At 56.1% G+C, this 14,871-nt stretch overlaps 1 protein-coding gene across 5 annotated transcripts in view; it reads right to left on the bottom strand.

Moving 5' to 3' along the window:
* Positions 1–14,871, bottom strand: part of ZC3H4 (zinc finger CCCH-type containing 4) — a 40,646-nt gene that overhangs the window by 11,252 nt on the left and 14,523 nt on the right. For all 5 annotated transcript variants that reach the window (XM_023649979.2, XM_070223098.1, XM_023649983.2 and 2 more), the window contains 9 exons: positions 12,052–12,271; positions 11,651–11,761; positions 9,071–9,293; positions 7,685–7,839; positions 6,910–7,006; positions 6,664–6,803; positions 5,939–6,046; positions 4,422–4,533; positions 3,753–3,862 (listed from right to left, as the gene is read on the bottom strand). In XM_023649979.2, coding sequence (XP_023505747.2) covers positions 3,753–3,862; positions 4,422–4,533; positions 5,939–6,046; positions 6,664–6,803; positions 6,910–7,006; positions 7,685–7,839; positions 9,071–9,293; positions 11,651–11,761; positions 12,052–12,271 — 1,276 coding nt within the window. The remainder of the gene's footprint in view (positions 1–3,752; positions 3,863–4,421; positions 4,534–5,938; positions 6,047–6,663; positions 6,804–6,909; positions 7,007–7,684; positions 7,840–9,070; positions 9,294–11,650; positions 11,762–12,051; positions 12,272–14,871) is intronic.

Raw genomic sequence — 14,871 nt, forward strand, 5'->3', positions numbered from 1 at the left:
CCCCGTTCCGGGTGTGTCCCCTCCCCAGCACATACCTCCCTCACTCTTCACTTCCTGCTGGTCACTCACCTAAGGGCCGGCGCAGCGTCACCTCCTCCCTGAAGCCCCCCTGGGTGTCAGCCTGTTGGAGAGCCTCTGGGCTCCCTGCACGCTCTCTCAGTGCCCGATCCGGGCGTGTACTCAGGATCTGCCTGATAACTGGACCTGCCTCTTTATCACTGTGGCCCAGGACCCAGGACAGCATCCGACACAAACGAGGCACGATCACAGGTTTGTGGGTAAATGAACAAGGAAAACAAACAGGTGCATCTCCCCCTTCACCCCCAGGCTCTAAGGAACGGCTGGCTAACGTCAGGACGGCGGGGGCGGGGGCGGGGATGGGCGCTAAAGGAGGTAAGGCTTTGACTGGCCCACTGTGCCACTTGGTGCTCCTCTCCAGTGGGTCTCCCCTGGACACCACCTCGCCCTTCTCTGGGCCCCAAAGCCCCAGGCCCTGTCCACCCCCACACCTTCGGTTACAGCTAGCCCTGGGCTGGGGCTCCCACACTCATCTCTCTGGCCAGAGCCACAGGCCCCATCTCCACCTGGTCATACCTCCTTCCACGTACCTTCTCCTCCACAGGCCACAAGCATGGCTCTGTGAACGAGGGACCCACCCCTGTCCCCACCCCTAAGCCAGGATGAGGGGTGTCAACCCCGACTCCCCCTTCACTTATCTCCACACCCAAACGCTGACCTGGAGCTGCTGCCTGGCCCTGCAGAGCGACTCAAGGGCCCTCCTTGCCCTCCACTGTCTCTGCCCGGCCACCTGTCTAGTCTTGCCACCACCAGTGGCACACCAGCAGAGCAGAGACGGCCACGCCCCCGCACTGCTAGATCCTTTCAGCGCTAACTCGGTGCCCGCAGGTAAAAGGCAAAGGCACATGTAACAAAGTCACACCTCATTACACAGGAACAAATGTGACCGCAACTTCCCTCCCATGGACGAGGAGCCACGGTCCGGCCGTGGAAGGTGCCACACTCCCTCGGCCTCCCAGGCTCCCACCCACAGTGCCCCCTCGCTCCCTGCTCTCAGCGCCACCTGCCCTGCCAGACCCCTGCCCTTCTTTCAGGTCTCCTGCGACACCAGCTTCCTGCCACCCCCAGGCCCCCGACAAGGTCTGCCCGTTGTGGACACGCTGCACATCTCTGCAGCACTCAGCACGCATGGGGACCCGCCAACGCCCCTCCTCCACCAGACCATGGGCTCAGGGACCGAGCTGCAGGACCCCATCCCTGCCAGCCGCCAGCGACCAGCGGGCACCTGACAAATTCACGAGGAACCGAGTGAACTGAGGCTCTCACCTACAGGAGCCCCTCAGGGAGGGCATGCTGGTCCCGGGAAGCGGGCCGCCGCCTCCTGAGCCCCCACCTCCGCAGGTCCCTCCTGCATGTGGCGCTGCCGCTTCCCAGCCCGCCCCCGTCAGGGCCTCCACCTCCACCGGGTGCCGGATAGCAGCCTGAGCTCAGAGCCTGGCCTGGAGAACACCTCCTCCTCCCCAGGATGCAGCCTCCCGCAGCCTCACTCGGACCCCACAATGTCCTGACGAGGCCTGCACCTCAGGACAGAGCAGCGCCCTGCGCTCATCTCGTCACCCAGTGTCTCCCGGTCCAGGCCAAGTGCCGCCTCAAAGGGCCTGCCTGTTCACAGACCTCCTGTGCGTCCCTTCATGGCGTCTCTGCCAGCTAGGACAAGCACTCCTGTAGATTTTACTTTCCGACCACCCAAATTCAATTTTGGAAGAGTTTTTCCAGATCCGACGCTCATCTGTAACCTACTGACACTTGACTTTAATGTCTGCGACCGGAAGCTGAAATGTACCACCTTGCTTTGCTCCGGGCTGTCATCAGGGCGCCTAACGCTGTGCTGTCCCACATGGTAGTCCCTGGCCATGTCTGGCCACAGAGACCTGAAACGCAGCCAGTCCAAATTAAGATGGGCTGGAAGGAGAAAATAAGCACCAGATTCCAAAGACATAGCACCAAGAAAATAAAAATCTCAATTTTTTTCATTATTTATATAACTTGCCAAAATGATGTTTTGGACATGGATTCAGTGGGTTAAGTAAGAGATACTGCTAAAATCAATTTCATCTGTTTCTTTTGCTTGGCTACTGTGGCTCCCAGAAAAGTTAACTATTTGGCTCTGTGCTGGACGGCGCTGGTCCAGGGCGCAAACTCTGAGCCCCCAGCAGGGGGCAGCCCTGAGCCAGAGACTGTCCAGTCCTTCAAAGGGGACCGAGGCCGCCTTTCCTGTTCCCATGGCAGACCCTGTGAGACAGCCAGACTCCAGGCATCTACTGAGTACATACCTCTGTTCCTAGGGCAGCAGGCGCCCCAAAGGGCCCGATGAGAGAGAGCTATGTCCACGCGCACTCTGCCAAGGAGAGCGGATGTTCCCTGCTTGGCTTGTGAGGGCTCCCCACTCCCTTGGGTAGCCAGGCCACTGCTTAAATAGGGCAGTCACTGGCGCAGGGACTCCTGAAACTGGCCGACGCACTGACGGACTGGATCCTTTCATTCTCCAAACACTGCCATGTCCTCAAACTTCTTGCGAACTAGACGGCAGGAAAGCCCTCCCCTGAGAGGACAGCTGTTCCCGCACCCACTCCCTTGGCTGTGAGGGGACCAAGGACAGGAACCGGGGCCCCTAGAGTGCTCATGACTCCTCAGGGAGAACAGACACCAAGAGGAGTTTCAAGCGTCACCTGGCCGGTGAGGAAGCCCTGACACCTCACCCGAGGAGGCTCCCCTCACAAGAACCTCCACTTCCCCGTCCTTTTCCTACTGCATAGCAGGATCCTGAAGATGTGGAAGGAAACATTTAACATCTCCAGCAAAAGATGACCCACCCCAAGTCTCGTCCTCTCCTTGCATATCATGGGCTCTCTCTAAAGGATAGCTAAGGGGCTGGCCCAGTGGCAGAGTGGTTAAGTTTGCGCACTCTGCTTTGGCAGCCCGGAGGTCACAGGTTCAGATTCTAGGCACAGACCCAGACACTGCGCATCAAGCCATGCTGAGGCAGTGTCCCATACAAAATAGAGGAAGACTGGCATGGATGTTAGCTCAGGGCCTCTTTGTGCTTGAGGAAGACTGGCCACAGCTGTTAGCTCAGGGCCAATCTTCTTCACCAAAATAAAAAAGAAGAAGAAGAAGAAGAAGAAGTGGAATAACTGGAATTAAAGTTAAAAAAAAAAAAAAGGACGGGGCTGGCCCGGTGGCCGAGTAGTTAAGTTCGCGCGCTCCGCAGCAGGCAGCCCAGTGTTTCATTGGTTCGAATCCTGGGCGCGGACATGGCATTGCTCATCAAACCACTCTGAGGCAGCATCCCACATGCCACAACTAGAAGGACCCACAACGAAGAACATACAACTATGTACTGGGGGGCTTTGGGGAGAAAAAGGAAAAAACCAAAATCTTAAAAAAAAAAAAATGGACAGCTAAGAAATCACAATATATGTTCGGACGCACAGCAGGCAACAATCCTTTCATGTGGCCGCCCCCCAGTGAAAACTGCGCTGGCCGGAAACAATACACATGTGTGGCCACCTCGATTCTCCCTGCAGAAAAGAACATGGTCCCCACTTCCTCCTTAAAATGGCCCAGCTCCAGATCAATGCAACCGGGAATTCTGGTCCTGCACAGAGGCCAGACGGGACGGCGCAGCTCCCGTGCCCGGCAGCCACGGCCCCACCGCGAGCCACGGACACTACCTTGTCCAAGAGCTCTCTCGTCTCCTCGGTCAGAGGGTCGTGGGAGAACATGCAGTCGTCGCCGTTGATGCAGTTCCCGGTGGTGTGGTACAACTTACACGGGAAATCACGTTCACGGCAGGTTAAGGCAAATGCTTCAGCTCGTGCAACCCACCCGGGGCCAGAGTCCAACACCCTTTGTTTTGGGGATGAGAAAACTAAAGCCCAGAGACGGAGATGACTTGCTCAGGGTTACACAGCAAGTTGGCAGCAGACCCAAGATGAGACCCTGGATCTCGAGACCCGTGCTCCAGAGTGTCCCCCACCCCACCATGCTGCCGCTGGGGCTGTGTCTGCAGATCCTCTCTCAATGGGAGCAGGGATGTTCAGGGACTCGCCCAAGGTCACAGAGCCATTTGGAAAAGTCTCAGAAAGATAACAGGCAATGGCATAGCCCAGTCTCGAGAGTACATGTAAAGAGAACATAGAGCGTGTGTGCCTCAGTTTACCCATCTGTAGAAGGGGAACAACAGACTTGTCATAGAGCAGATGTGAAGGAGATGGAGACGCACAGGCAGCTCTTGGCACGGCGCTGCACAGAAGGCGAGCAAGCGAGCGCAGGGCGGCGGTCATGACCCACGAGAAGAGGTGTGACCCTCAGCCAGGGGAGACGCGGGCGCCAAAGGATATCGTGCATGTAGGGGCAGTTCTCCGCTCTGGCGCAGAAGCCGGTGATGTAGAATTTGCACAGCTCTCGCTTCTTCGGTAGCTCGATGTCATGGCTGAAATTGCAGTGGTCCCCCTAGAAGAGAAGGAACGACAGGGTACAGTGGTGGCGCCCTAACCTGACTCCCACCGCCAAAGGGAGGTTCTGCTCTGCCACCCAAGCACAGGGGGGCCAACGACAAAATGAATCCCCTCCCCCGGGAAAGGGCAGGCTCATAAGGACGCCTTCCCATCCATTTTGCACTTGCCACACAGCGAGCTCCTCTCTCCCGGGCCCCCTCCACTGCCTTCCACAGCTGCTTTCTAGGCTCCCTCCTCTCCTCTCTCTTATCTACTCACTGTTCCTCACTGTTTGCTGCGGGACAGCCGGTCCCCAGGCCCAGGCTTCTTCCTCCCTAACACAAGCCCAATTTTGTTGGGGAAGAATGTGCCCAGCTAAAAACACTCCATTTCCCAGCCTCCCTTGCAGTTCTGGACAACGAGACACACACACACGTCTCCAGGGGGGACAACACTGCTTCAATTTTTAAAAAAATCCCCCTACCCATTTTTATTCCTCCTAGCCCTTAGATGTGACGCCCGGAGGCACAGCAGTCACTGAGCAACCCTGAGGACAAAAGCCACAGGCTTAAGGATAGCAGAATAAAAAGCAGGAAGGAGCAAGGGCCCCCAGGGCGCCACTGCCCCCCGCCCCAGACTCCTTGTTCTGAGACAAATATCATATATTTTCACGAGTTTTCCATTATCTGCAGTCAAATAAAATCCAAAGCAAACAACACTCAGGTGAACTGAAGACAGAAACGGCTCCATACCTGTTTCCTCGAACTCTTAAGAACGGCTACTTATTGTTTTTGTTATTTATATGTATTCACAAGTTTCTAAAAATACGAACTGTGACTATACTAAGGAATATTTTATGCGCACACACACATCTGTTTGAAACAGAGCGATGTTTTTTCCTAAGACAGATACAAGGCACAGCGTTCCCCGGGCACGTGTCCGCCGGGCTCTGCCGCTGCCTTCGTATCTGAATAAAGAGCTGGCTGGCTGACAGTGCTGGCTACACTCGCTTCCTTCAGAACTCTGTGGGCAGTGGCCCTGCTCGGGCAGTGCATCCGCTGTGCAGTTCACGGCTGGCCCAAGTCCCCCCGTCTCTTCTCTGTGGATGCCTTAGTAATGCCCTCTCCAACACTCAAGCGCAGTAACTGAACCGGATAGGCTACGTCTCTGCATTAGCCCCAATCCTAGTAATACGCTTGAGGCCATACGGACTAGTTGAAAAGTTTGGCCAAAAATCCCCCCAAACCAAAAAAACCCAGACGTGTCATCTTGTTCTGGCTCCTCACTCTGCAGAGGGAACTGAGGCTTCCAGGCACTGTCCCCACCTAGGGTGGCTTCCAGAACACTCCCAAAGTCCCGTGTGTCTTCTGTGGGGTTGCTGCCCGGCTCAAGGCTCCCAGGTACTGTAACTGGTCCCTTACCCATGTGCACCGCCCTTCCACAAAGTATTTGCAGATGGCTTTGCCTTTCTTGTCAGACTGCTGGTGGAACTTGTCATGGTCACTCCTCCTGTAGCTTCCGCCGCTGTCCTGTTAGGAACACAGAGTGTGAATGTAAGGTGGAATGAAAAGGGCGGGGAGGGCCCGTGTGGGCCACCAGGAGGCAGGCTCCAAGGGATGAGAGCAATGAGAGACGGTCTGTGGGGTGAGACGGGCATTTGTTCAACAGAAGTGTCTTGGTGTGATGAGAGCACTGCCCGGCAGGTCACGTGCAATGCCGAGGCTGTGTGGGTGTGAGCGTGCACCCTCCACAGTGTTGGATGGGAAAGCTTCCGGTACTCTGAGCTGTGGCAGCTGAAGACTCGAGCACCACACACCTGTGCAGGGACACGTCCACTCCCAGGGGAGGCAGCATGTGCCTTCCTGCAAAACTCTCCAGAGCTAACTGGATGGGTCACCTAGAACCTTCTGACCCTCAGAGACTCGTTACGGGCGACTGCAGGTGCTACACAGCCATGGTGTCACCAACAGAGGGTCTCACCAGCAGTGCACCCCCACGAGACACGATTAGCGCTGATCGGCCCCAGGGAGCGGCCAAGGGGAGCAGGGGGCAGGGTCAGCCTCAGGGGGCAGCTCATTACAGAAAGGAAATTCTCAGCAAGGGGCCCTGAGCGACAGGATCCGATCAGAGCGGAGAGCTGACTCACGCCCATGTCGTCGTCGTAGAAGTCCTCATCGTCGTTCATGCCGCCCTTGGTCAGCCCTCCTCGGCTTCCGCCTCGACCGCGGCCCCGGCCCATCCCTTTCCCGCGACCTCGGGACCCCCGGCCCCGGCCTCGACTTAACCCTGCCGAGAAGAGAAACAGTGTTCACCCGCTGCCCGTCCCCAGGCCCCGGGGCCAGGAGCCGCCAGGAGGAGCCCGCCACCTCAGCCCTCCCGGGCCCCTTCCCACCTCGCCCTCGGCCGTCCTTGGAGCGGCGGTACTGGTTCAGCTCCTTGGAGTAGTCGTCATAGTCCTCGTCGCCCATGGGCTCCTCACCTTCTCCATACTGGAATCCCAGAGGGACAGAGAGCGGGCGCGTGTTACTCGGGGAACAAGGGACGCTGCCCCTAACCACACACGCTGCCCCCTTTTCCCTCCAATCAGGACAGGAGACTCAGACGGGCGAGTGAGCGACCCAGGGTCTCAGCCCTGAGCCCCACCTCTGCACGCCGCACCGAGTGGTGGGTGGTCCTAATCCCTTCCCTGGCAGCCTCTACTCTGAAAACTCTGGCCCATGGGGCAAATCCATTAGGGCGTCTCTGTACACCATGGGCAGCTGCGTGGCTGTCACAAAGACGGGCATGGAAAGGTCTCAGGCAGGGAGAGAACAGGGAGCGTGTGAGCTCTCCTCCGTCTGCGTGCACGCGTGTGCAGGGGTGCGGAAACACCTGACTGCAAGGGTAGAAAGCATTTCTAGAGCGCGCCCAGGACCCGTCTCCAGGCACGGGAGCTAAGCCATCGGGACGGCGGTGGGAGGAACATGTTTTCCGCAGCTCACCCTTTGGGACCCTCTCAATTTTGAACCACAGGAAGGTTTCCTCTATTCCGAAATAAGAAGTGAGCACTTTCAAACACAGAGGGCTGCCAGCTGCCGCTCTGTGCACCTAGGTCTTCCAGGCCGCCCCCCACGGCACCTGCAGCCCAGCAGCCACACGCCCCCTCTCCCGGCGGGAGGAAACCTTACTTCCATCTCCTCCTCGTAGAAGTCGTCTTCGTCCTCCGGGTGGTCTCCTCCCACGGAGCCTCTGCCCCTGCCTCGGCCGCCCCTGCCCATGCCTCGGCCTCGAGAGCCGCCGCGACTTCCTCGGCCCCGGTAGCCCCTGCCGCGGCCTCGGCTGCCTGCACAGGGATTCGGACGGTGAGCACCGAGCGAGAGAGGAACCCACCAGCAAGACGAAGTGAAGCCCTCCTGTGCCCCGAGCAGTTTCCATCCTCCTCCTCTTCCGAGGAGCCTTCCCAGCTGTCCCAGGCAGACCTGGGGTCCCCCGGTCCCCACGATGGGGGAGCCTCAAAATTCTGAACACACCCTCTATGGCGCTCACTACACTGTAGGCCGTGCTGTCCAACACAGTGGCCACCAGCCACACGTGGCTACTGAGCACCTGAGACATGGCTGACCAACTAAAAGACGCTGTGAGTGCAAAGCCCACACTGGATTTCAGAGACTTAGTAAAAACAAAAGAGAGACAGAATATAAAATATCACATCTGTCTATTTTGATCACATGTTGAAATAAGATTTTGAATGTATTAGGGTGATAAAATATATTGTTAAACTTAATCTCATCTACTTCCTTCTACTCTCTAACTGTGACTACCCGACATTCTAAATGACATGAGGGCTTATGTTATATTTTGACTGGAGAGCCCTAGGCCAGAATCTCCCCAAAGAGTAGGGCCTGTCCAGGCAGGTGTCCAAGACAGACAGCTGAAAGCACGAACACATGAACGGCCACTCAAGCAAGAAGTGGGCCTCAGGCAGGGCTAAGAACTGCTGAGCTGGAAGATTCTGGACGCCCTCCTGGGCTGGGAAATTTCGCTGGCAGGGCATGGTTCTAAGAGGCCAGGCGGGTCTCTGGCATTCCGCCCTCCCTCACCATCCTCCTAACTGCCACAGGTTCAAGGTTCAGAGGTGTGGCAGTCCCAGGGGCCACGGTCACACCATCAGGTAACAGGAGCTGGGAGGAGGGGGAGGCGGCTGCCGAGGGCTGGGGCAGCGGCTATCAGTTACCCTGACCCAGATGGGAGAGAAGCTGTCCTTTCTCTCTCCTCCCAGCTGACCAGGAATTTACAAACCACCCTCCAGCCATGCCGGCCTTCTCCCTGCCTCATGCCAGCCTGCCTCCATCCCAGCCGCGGCCTCAGACGGCGCCCTCTTCTCACGTGGCTAACTCCAGTCCCGGGGCCCTCCTGCGCTCCCCAGCCCTTCTCCACCATACTGAGCTAGTCCTAACGGAGGCCCGTCTCTTCTCCCGGACCTGAGGCCCCGTGAGCAGTGGCCGACCAGGTCTGTCTGGCTCTGCACCACGCCCCCGGCTCCGACGCCCTGGAGGAGCTTCTGCGGGCCTCACCTCGGGCCCGGCTGCTGCCCTCCTTGGCGCGCCGGTACTGGTTCAGCTCTTTGGTGAAGTCGTCGTAGTCCTCCTTGCCCAGGTCCTCCTCCTCGTCGCCCTCGTACTCCCCGTACTGCTCGTTCTCGTAGTCTTCGTACATGCCGTAGCCTTTGCTGTCCATCTTGGAGTAGCCCTTCTTGGGCAGCGACGTGGTGTGCGACGGAGGGTACTGCTGGTGGGACTGACGGTGGGAGGAGGGTGAGCCAGCCCGGCCTTGGGTCCAGACCACCAAATCCCCAGTGCTCCCTAAACTGACTCATCTGTCTGGGGGTCCCTGCAGGCCCTGGGCCTGGTTCCCACCTGAGTGAGACACAGGCAGAGGGCCCAGATGTTTCTATTCTTCAGAAAGGGCCACGGCTTGAAAGAAAGTGGAGAAACACAGAGCTCAGGATCTCTAAAGAACCAGGGAGGGGAGAGAAGGGGCCACTTCCCGGGATACAGAGCAGTCTCCCGCGGGCAGGCAGCCGGGGAGGCAGCAGCTCCTTGGTCAAGATTTCCCTGGGGCCTTGGAATTCAATTAACGCCCTGCTTAGCAACCACACTAGAAAGCCATTTTACATGATGCCTTCCAAAGTATGTTAGTGCCAAGGAATACTGAATGAAGTTAAATAAACATACATATAAATGGAAGCCACCAAGATGTCCCTCAGTAGGTGAATGGATAAACAGACTGTGGTACAGCCAGACAACAGAGTACCATTCAGTAATTAAAGAAATGACCTCCATGAGGCCGGCCCAGTGGCGCAGCAGTTAAGTGTGCACGTTCCGCTTCAGAGGCCCAGGGTTCACCAGTTCGGATCCCCGGTACGGACCTGGCACCGCCTGGCAAGCCATGCTGTGGCAGGCGTCCCACATATAAAGTAGAGGAAGATGGGCATGGATGTTAGCTCAGGGCCAGTCTTCCTCAGCAAAAAGAAGAGGACTGGCAGCAGATAGCTCAGAGCTAATCTTCCTCAAAAACAAATAAAAAAAAAAGAAATGAGCTCGATAGCTATGAAAAGACACGGGGTAACCACAAATGCATAGTGCTCAGTGAAAGAAGCCCATGTGAAAAAGCCACATACTGCATGAGTCCAATGTATGACATTCTGGAAAAGGCAAAACTATAGGGACAGTAAAAAGACTGGTGGTTGCAAGGGGCTCAGGGGGAAGGAGAGATGAGTCGGCAAAGCGCTGGAGATCTCAGGGAAATGAAACTATTCTGTGATAGAGTATGGGGACTACAAGACGTTACACATTATCAAAACCCAGAGAACTATGAAACAGAAAGGGAGGACCGTAACGTAAACTACAGATTGCAGTTAATAATAACGTATTGATATTGGCTCATCAATTACAACAAATGTACCACACGAACGCAAGATGTTACTAATAAGGGAAACTGGGGGGGGGCGGGGGGGAAGCTGGGTAGGGACTGTACTCCTGGTCCATTTTCTATAAACCTAAAACTGCTCTAAAAAATAAAATTAATTTAAAAAAATCCTCATTATTAAAACAATGAGAAAATACAAAACAGAGATAGATACACAGATGCACACAACTACTTTAGCAGACTTTGAAATGCCTCAACCCCCAGCTCCCAATCTCGGGTTTAAAGCCTGAATCTACTTTAGCAGATCAATGTCAACCACAGGATTTTACAATAAGTTATCTGTTATGATGGGTGATGCTGAGTCCAGGACGCCTGGGACATCTCTAAGAGCTACTAGTTTTAAAAGCATTTTTAATCCAAACTCGAAAATACATGTTGATTTTTTCTTCTTATTGGTTTTGCTGGGGGAAAAAACCATATACCAACTGAACAAATAATTTAAATTTATGTTTAAGCCCAGCCACATAATAGGATAAATATTTAACTTCCAACTCCATGACATTTGAGATAATGTCGAGATAGGTTACTCCCTTAACCATTTCATTCTCTTGCCAATTTTCCACAAAAGGTCATTTCTCAACAGTGGAAAACAGTCAGCTACGACAGGGACAACTCAGCATCTTTCTTGGGGACAAGAGACATGCTGAGTCCTGCCAAGGACATGAGAAGAGGTCTTAAGAGCACAGCTTATTGGGCTGGCCTGGGGGCACAGTGGTTAAATTCGCGTGCTCTGCTTCAGTGGCCCAGGGTTCGCAGGTTCGGATTCTGGGTGCGGACCTACACATCATTCATCAAGCCATGCTGTGGCGGCATCCCATATAGAGAATAGAGAAAGACTGACACAGATGTTAGCTCAGGGCCAATCTTCCTCAGCAAAAAAAGTTTAAAAATTAAAAAAAAGAGCACAGCTTATGGAGATGAACCACTAACTGGGTTCGAACCCCCGCTCCTGCACTTCAGAGCTGGTTTAAGCTTTCAAAGACTGAGTTTCCTCCCCTGTCAAATGGGGATAAAAACGATACCTAATCGTGCAGCACTGAAATCCACGTACAGTGCCACGCAGAAGGGCCCAGCACAGAGCACGTGCTCTGTAAACACAGGCAGCTGTGCCAGGCCCAGCCCGTCCCTAGCCCCGTGGACACCCCGCCCTGACAGCAGGTCCTCACCGGCGCGTATGGGGGGCTGTACTCTCGGTACTTGCGGTGCCCTTTCTCACTGGGGCTGAAGTCCGAGTCGTCGGAGAAGTCAGAGAAGTCATCGCTGGAGGAAGCGTGGCGCTGCAACGACAGAGAGTGTGGAGTGAGCGACTCTGCTGCAGGCAGGCCACCGTGGCAGTCAGCCCCAGTACAAAGGGACAAAGACTGCCGGAACGTGCCAGAAGGGCTCTGTGCTCTCGGTGAAACACCTCTCCTAGGGGCATTTAGTGGCAATGGAGCATGAGCTAACAACTCATTAAAGAAAAGTCTTTATCCGATTTGGAGGAGGAAGAAACACTAAGAGTGCCCTCTGGCCTGAGGAGACAGGCTCCTGGCCAGGCCTTGTGGCCAGCGAGCCCTTGCGGCCCTACCTTGTGCTTGGACTTCCTCCTCTTCTTCGACCTCCTCTTCTCCTTCTCTCGCTCTTTCTTCCGCTTCCGCTTCAGCCTCCGGTGCGACTTCTCCTCGTCGGAATCGCTATGGTGCTTGTCTCCCTTTTCTTTCCGGCTCCTCTCGGGCCCTCCGGAGGTGTCCTGGGTCTCCTCGGCTCCGTCATCTTCCAGTTCACCTTCTTCCAACTCACCATCCTCCCTACAAACCAACCCCACAGCCAGCATCAACACAGGGTTCAGAGGCCACCTCTGGAGCTCTGCGCTGCCCGGGGCTGACGGCAGGAGAGGGCCCACTGCAGCGGGCGAGAGCCAGAGCCCCTGCGGGAGGCCCTGGGAGGACAGCCCTCAGCCTCCCGCAGACGGCCCGCATCTGCTCTCATCTAACCCGGCGGCATTCTAAAGGCACCGCCACAGATACTGGGCCAAACCTAAGCCAGTACTTCCCACGTGTTCCACAGGCCTAGAGTTCTGAGAAGCAGAGCGACGAGGCTCTGTGGTGAGATGCGCTGAGGAAACCCCCATCCTGGGGATTCACAAGGCCTGACGCCGGAACAGAAGTTCCCGGAAGTTGGAGTCAGGAAGCCTGCAGAGCTCTGCTTGAGAGCATTGCTGAAATGTACAGGACCCCGGAAGCTTCCTCTCTCAGGGAACGGACCAGCATCCCTCCCAGAGCACGGTGGCGCACAGTGGCCTGGGGTCACCCGCTAAGCCCCAGCCCTGTGGATGTGCCCTGTGAGCTGAGGGGGTGGCTGTGGACGGTGGAGAGAGGGCAGTGGTTCCAAACCAGGGCAGCCGGCGGATTCCGGGGCCCGACTCACAGGCAGGCCTGGACTGTGGCCCGAGGATGCCGCATGTATTTCACAAAAGCCCTGTGAGAACCACCTGTGAAGAGGCTCCGGTCCCCAGGATCCAACCCAGACACTCCTGAGGTCCTCACGTGACGGCTGTCAGAGGGCCCACGGGCGGGGTCACCCCGCCACCTGCCACTGACCCCTTGTTTCCCACCTGACTCCCTCACCTCCAGGTGGCCCTTCTGGCTCCCCATCCTACAGATTTCCTGAACTTGTCAACTCCCCCACATGTCACACAGTTCCCAGTACTTTAAAAATAAAAGCACTCGCCAAATGTGACAGATGCTGCCAAGAGGACATTCTAAACAGCTAAATATCTACAGGATGGGGTGGGGGTGAGGGGATAAAAAGGGTTAGGAAGGTAGCAGGTGGAAAAAGCATCCAGTTTTTGAGCCGAACCCACAGACACAGTTCTCACGAGCACAGGAGCTGGTTTAAAAAATCAATAAAAATTTTAAGCTTTAAAAAAGCTCCCCAAGTTCCTCAGGAATGACCAGGGGAAAGTATGTGTGAGAGCATAAAAAATCCTTTCCTTCTCGATTAACGAGGACCCAAAACCAGAACGAAGGTAATGCGGAGAGCAACACAAGGATCCCAGGACCCAAAGGGGCGACCGCAGAGGGAAGCGCTTGACGCGGGAACGGCCTCGGCGGCTGGGCTGGGCCTGGGGTCGCGCGGCACAAGCCATCAGGCGCCCGGCCTGGAGCCCCGAAGATTCTCCCGGGCTTTGTGGGGAAACAGCGAACTGATGACTTCTCCGAGGATGCTGCCCAGCCCGCTCACTCGCACTCCCTTTGTCCCCCAAGGCTGCTCCCCAAGGTCAAGCAGACGTTCCAGACGACCCTTTCTCTTAACTCTCGTTCTGGATTCAAAGGGGTCAGGCAGGCTTCAAACCCAAGTGGGCCAGTCCCGCGGACACCCTGGCAGAGGTCAAGGGCGGCTCTCACACACAGAAGGCAGGACACAAAACTCTTTGTGGCGTTTCCAAGGGAACAACACGGAGGTGGCCCACATGCACCTCGGGCTGTTTCCTCGTAAAGCGCCAGGCTGTCCTAGGCCGGCCACGGGAACACCCAGCACACTTCAGAGGCGGCAGCTTTCCTGGCAAGGGGGGCACCCTGGGGCTTGGGTGCGGCCCACAGAACCAGCCCAGGGATGGCCTCACCCACAGAAAAAGCGCCACCTGACTGGGGAAACTGGTTCTGGCGAGCTTGCCAACCCCAGGGAGGGGCTGTCACTCAGCTGCTGCCTGCCTTCGTGTGAGACGCCGGGAGGGTGGCTCCTGGATCAACACAAGGGCCTCCCTGATGGGAACACTGTGGGCAGCGAGGCCGCCACACCTCAGGAGACACAGACAGACAAGACAGACAGACACAAGGGAGCTGGGGAAGGCACACAGACAGACGGGAGAGGTGGAGGCTGGTACTCCATGAAGAAAAGCTAAAAACAGCACCACTCTGGGGCTGGCCCCGTGGCCGAGTGGTTAAGTTCGTGCACTCCGCTGCAGGCGGCCCAGTGTTTCGTCGGTTCGAATCCTGGGCACGGACATGGCACTGCTCATCAAACCACGCTGAGGCAGCGTCCCACATGCTACAATTAGAAGGACCCACAACGAAGAATATACAACTATGTATTGGGGGGCTTTGGGGAGAAAAAGGAAAAAATAAAATCTTAAAAAAAAAAAAAAAAAGAAAAAAGAAAAAACAGCACCACTCTGCACACTTTAGCCTGGAAAGGAAAAAGCTGAGAAGGACATGGCGTAAAGCACCCGGAGTCCAGGCGGGGAGGGAGGGAAGGCGGGGAGACAAGAACCGCCTGGGCTCCCAGAGGCCCAGACGGAAGAGAACAAAGCCCAATAGCCACAGACCCTCCTGGACCCAGGAGAAGCCTGTCAGAGCCAAAGGGACAGTGGGCAACATGAGCCCTCTCATTTCAGACAAGAGGAATT

The sequence above is a fragment of the Equus caballus genome, chromosome 10 (assembly GCF_041296265.1).
Source record: "Equus caballus isolate H_3958 breed thoroughbred chromosome 10, TB-T2T, whole genome shotgun sequence".
In the NCBI taxonomy this organism is placed as follows: Eukaryota; Metazoa; Chordata; class Mammalia; order Perissodactyla; family Equidae; genus Equus; species Equus caballus.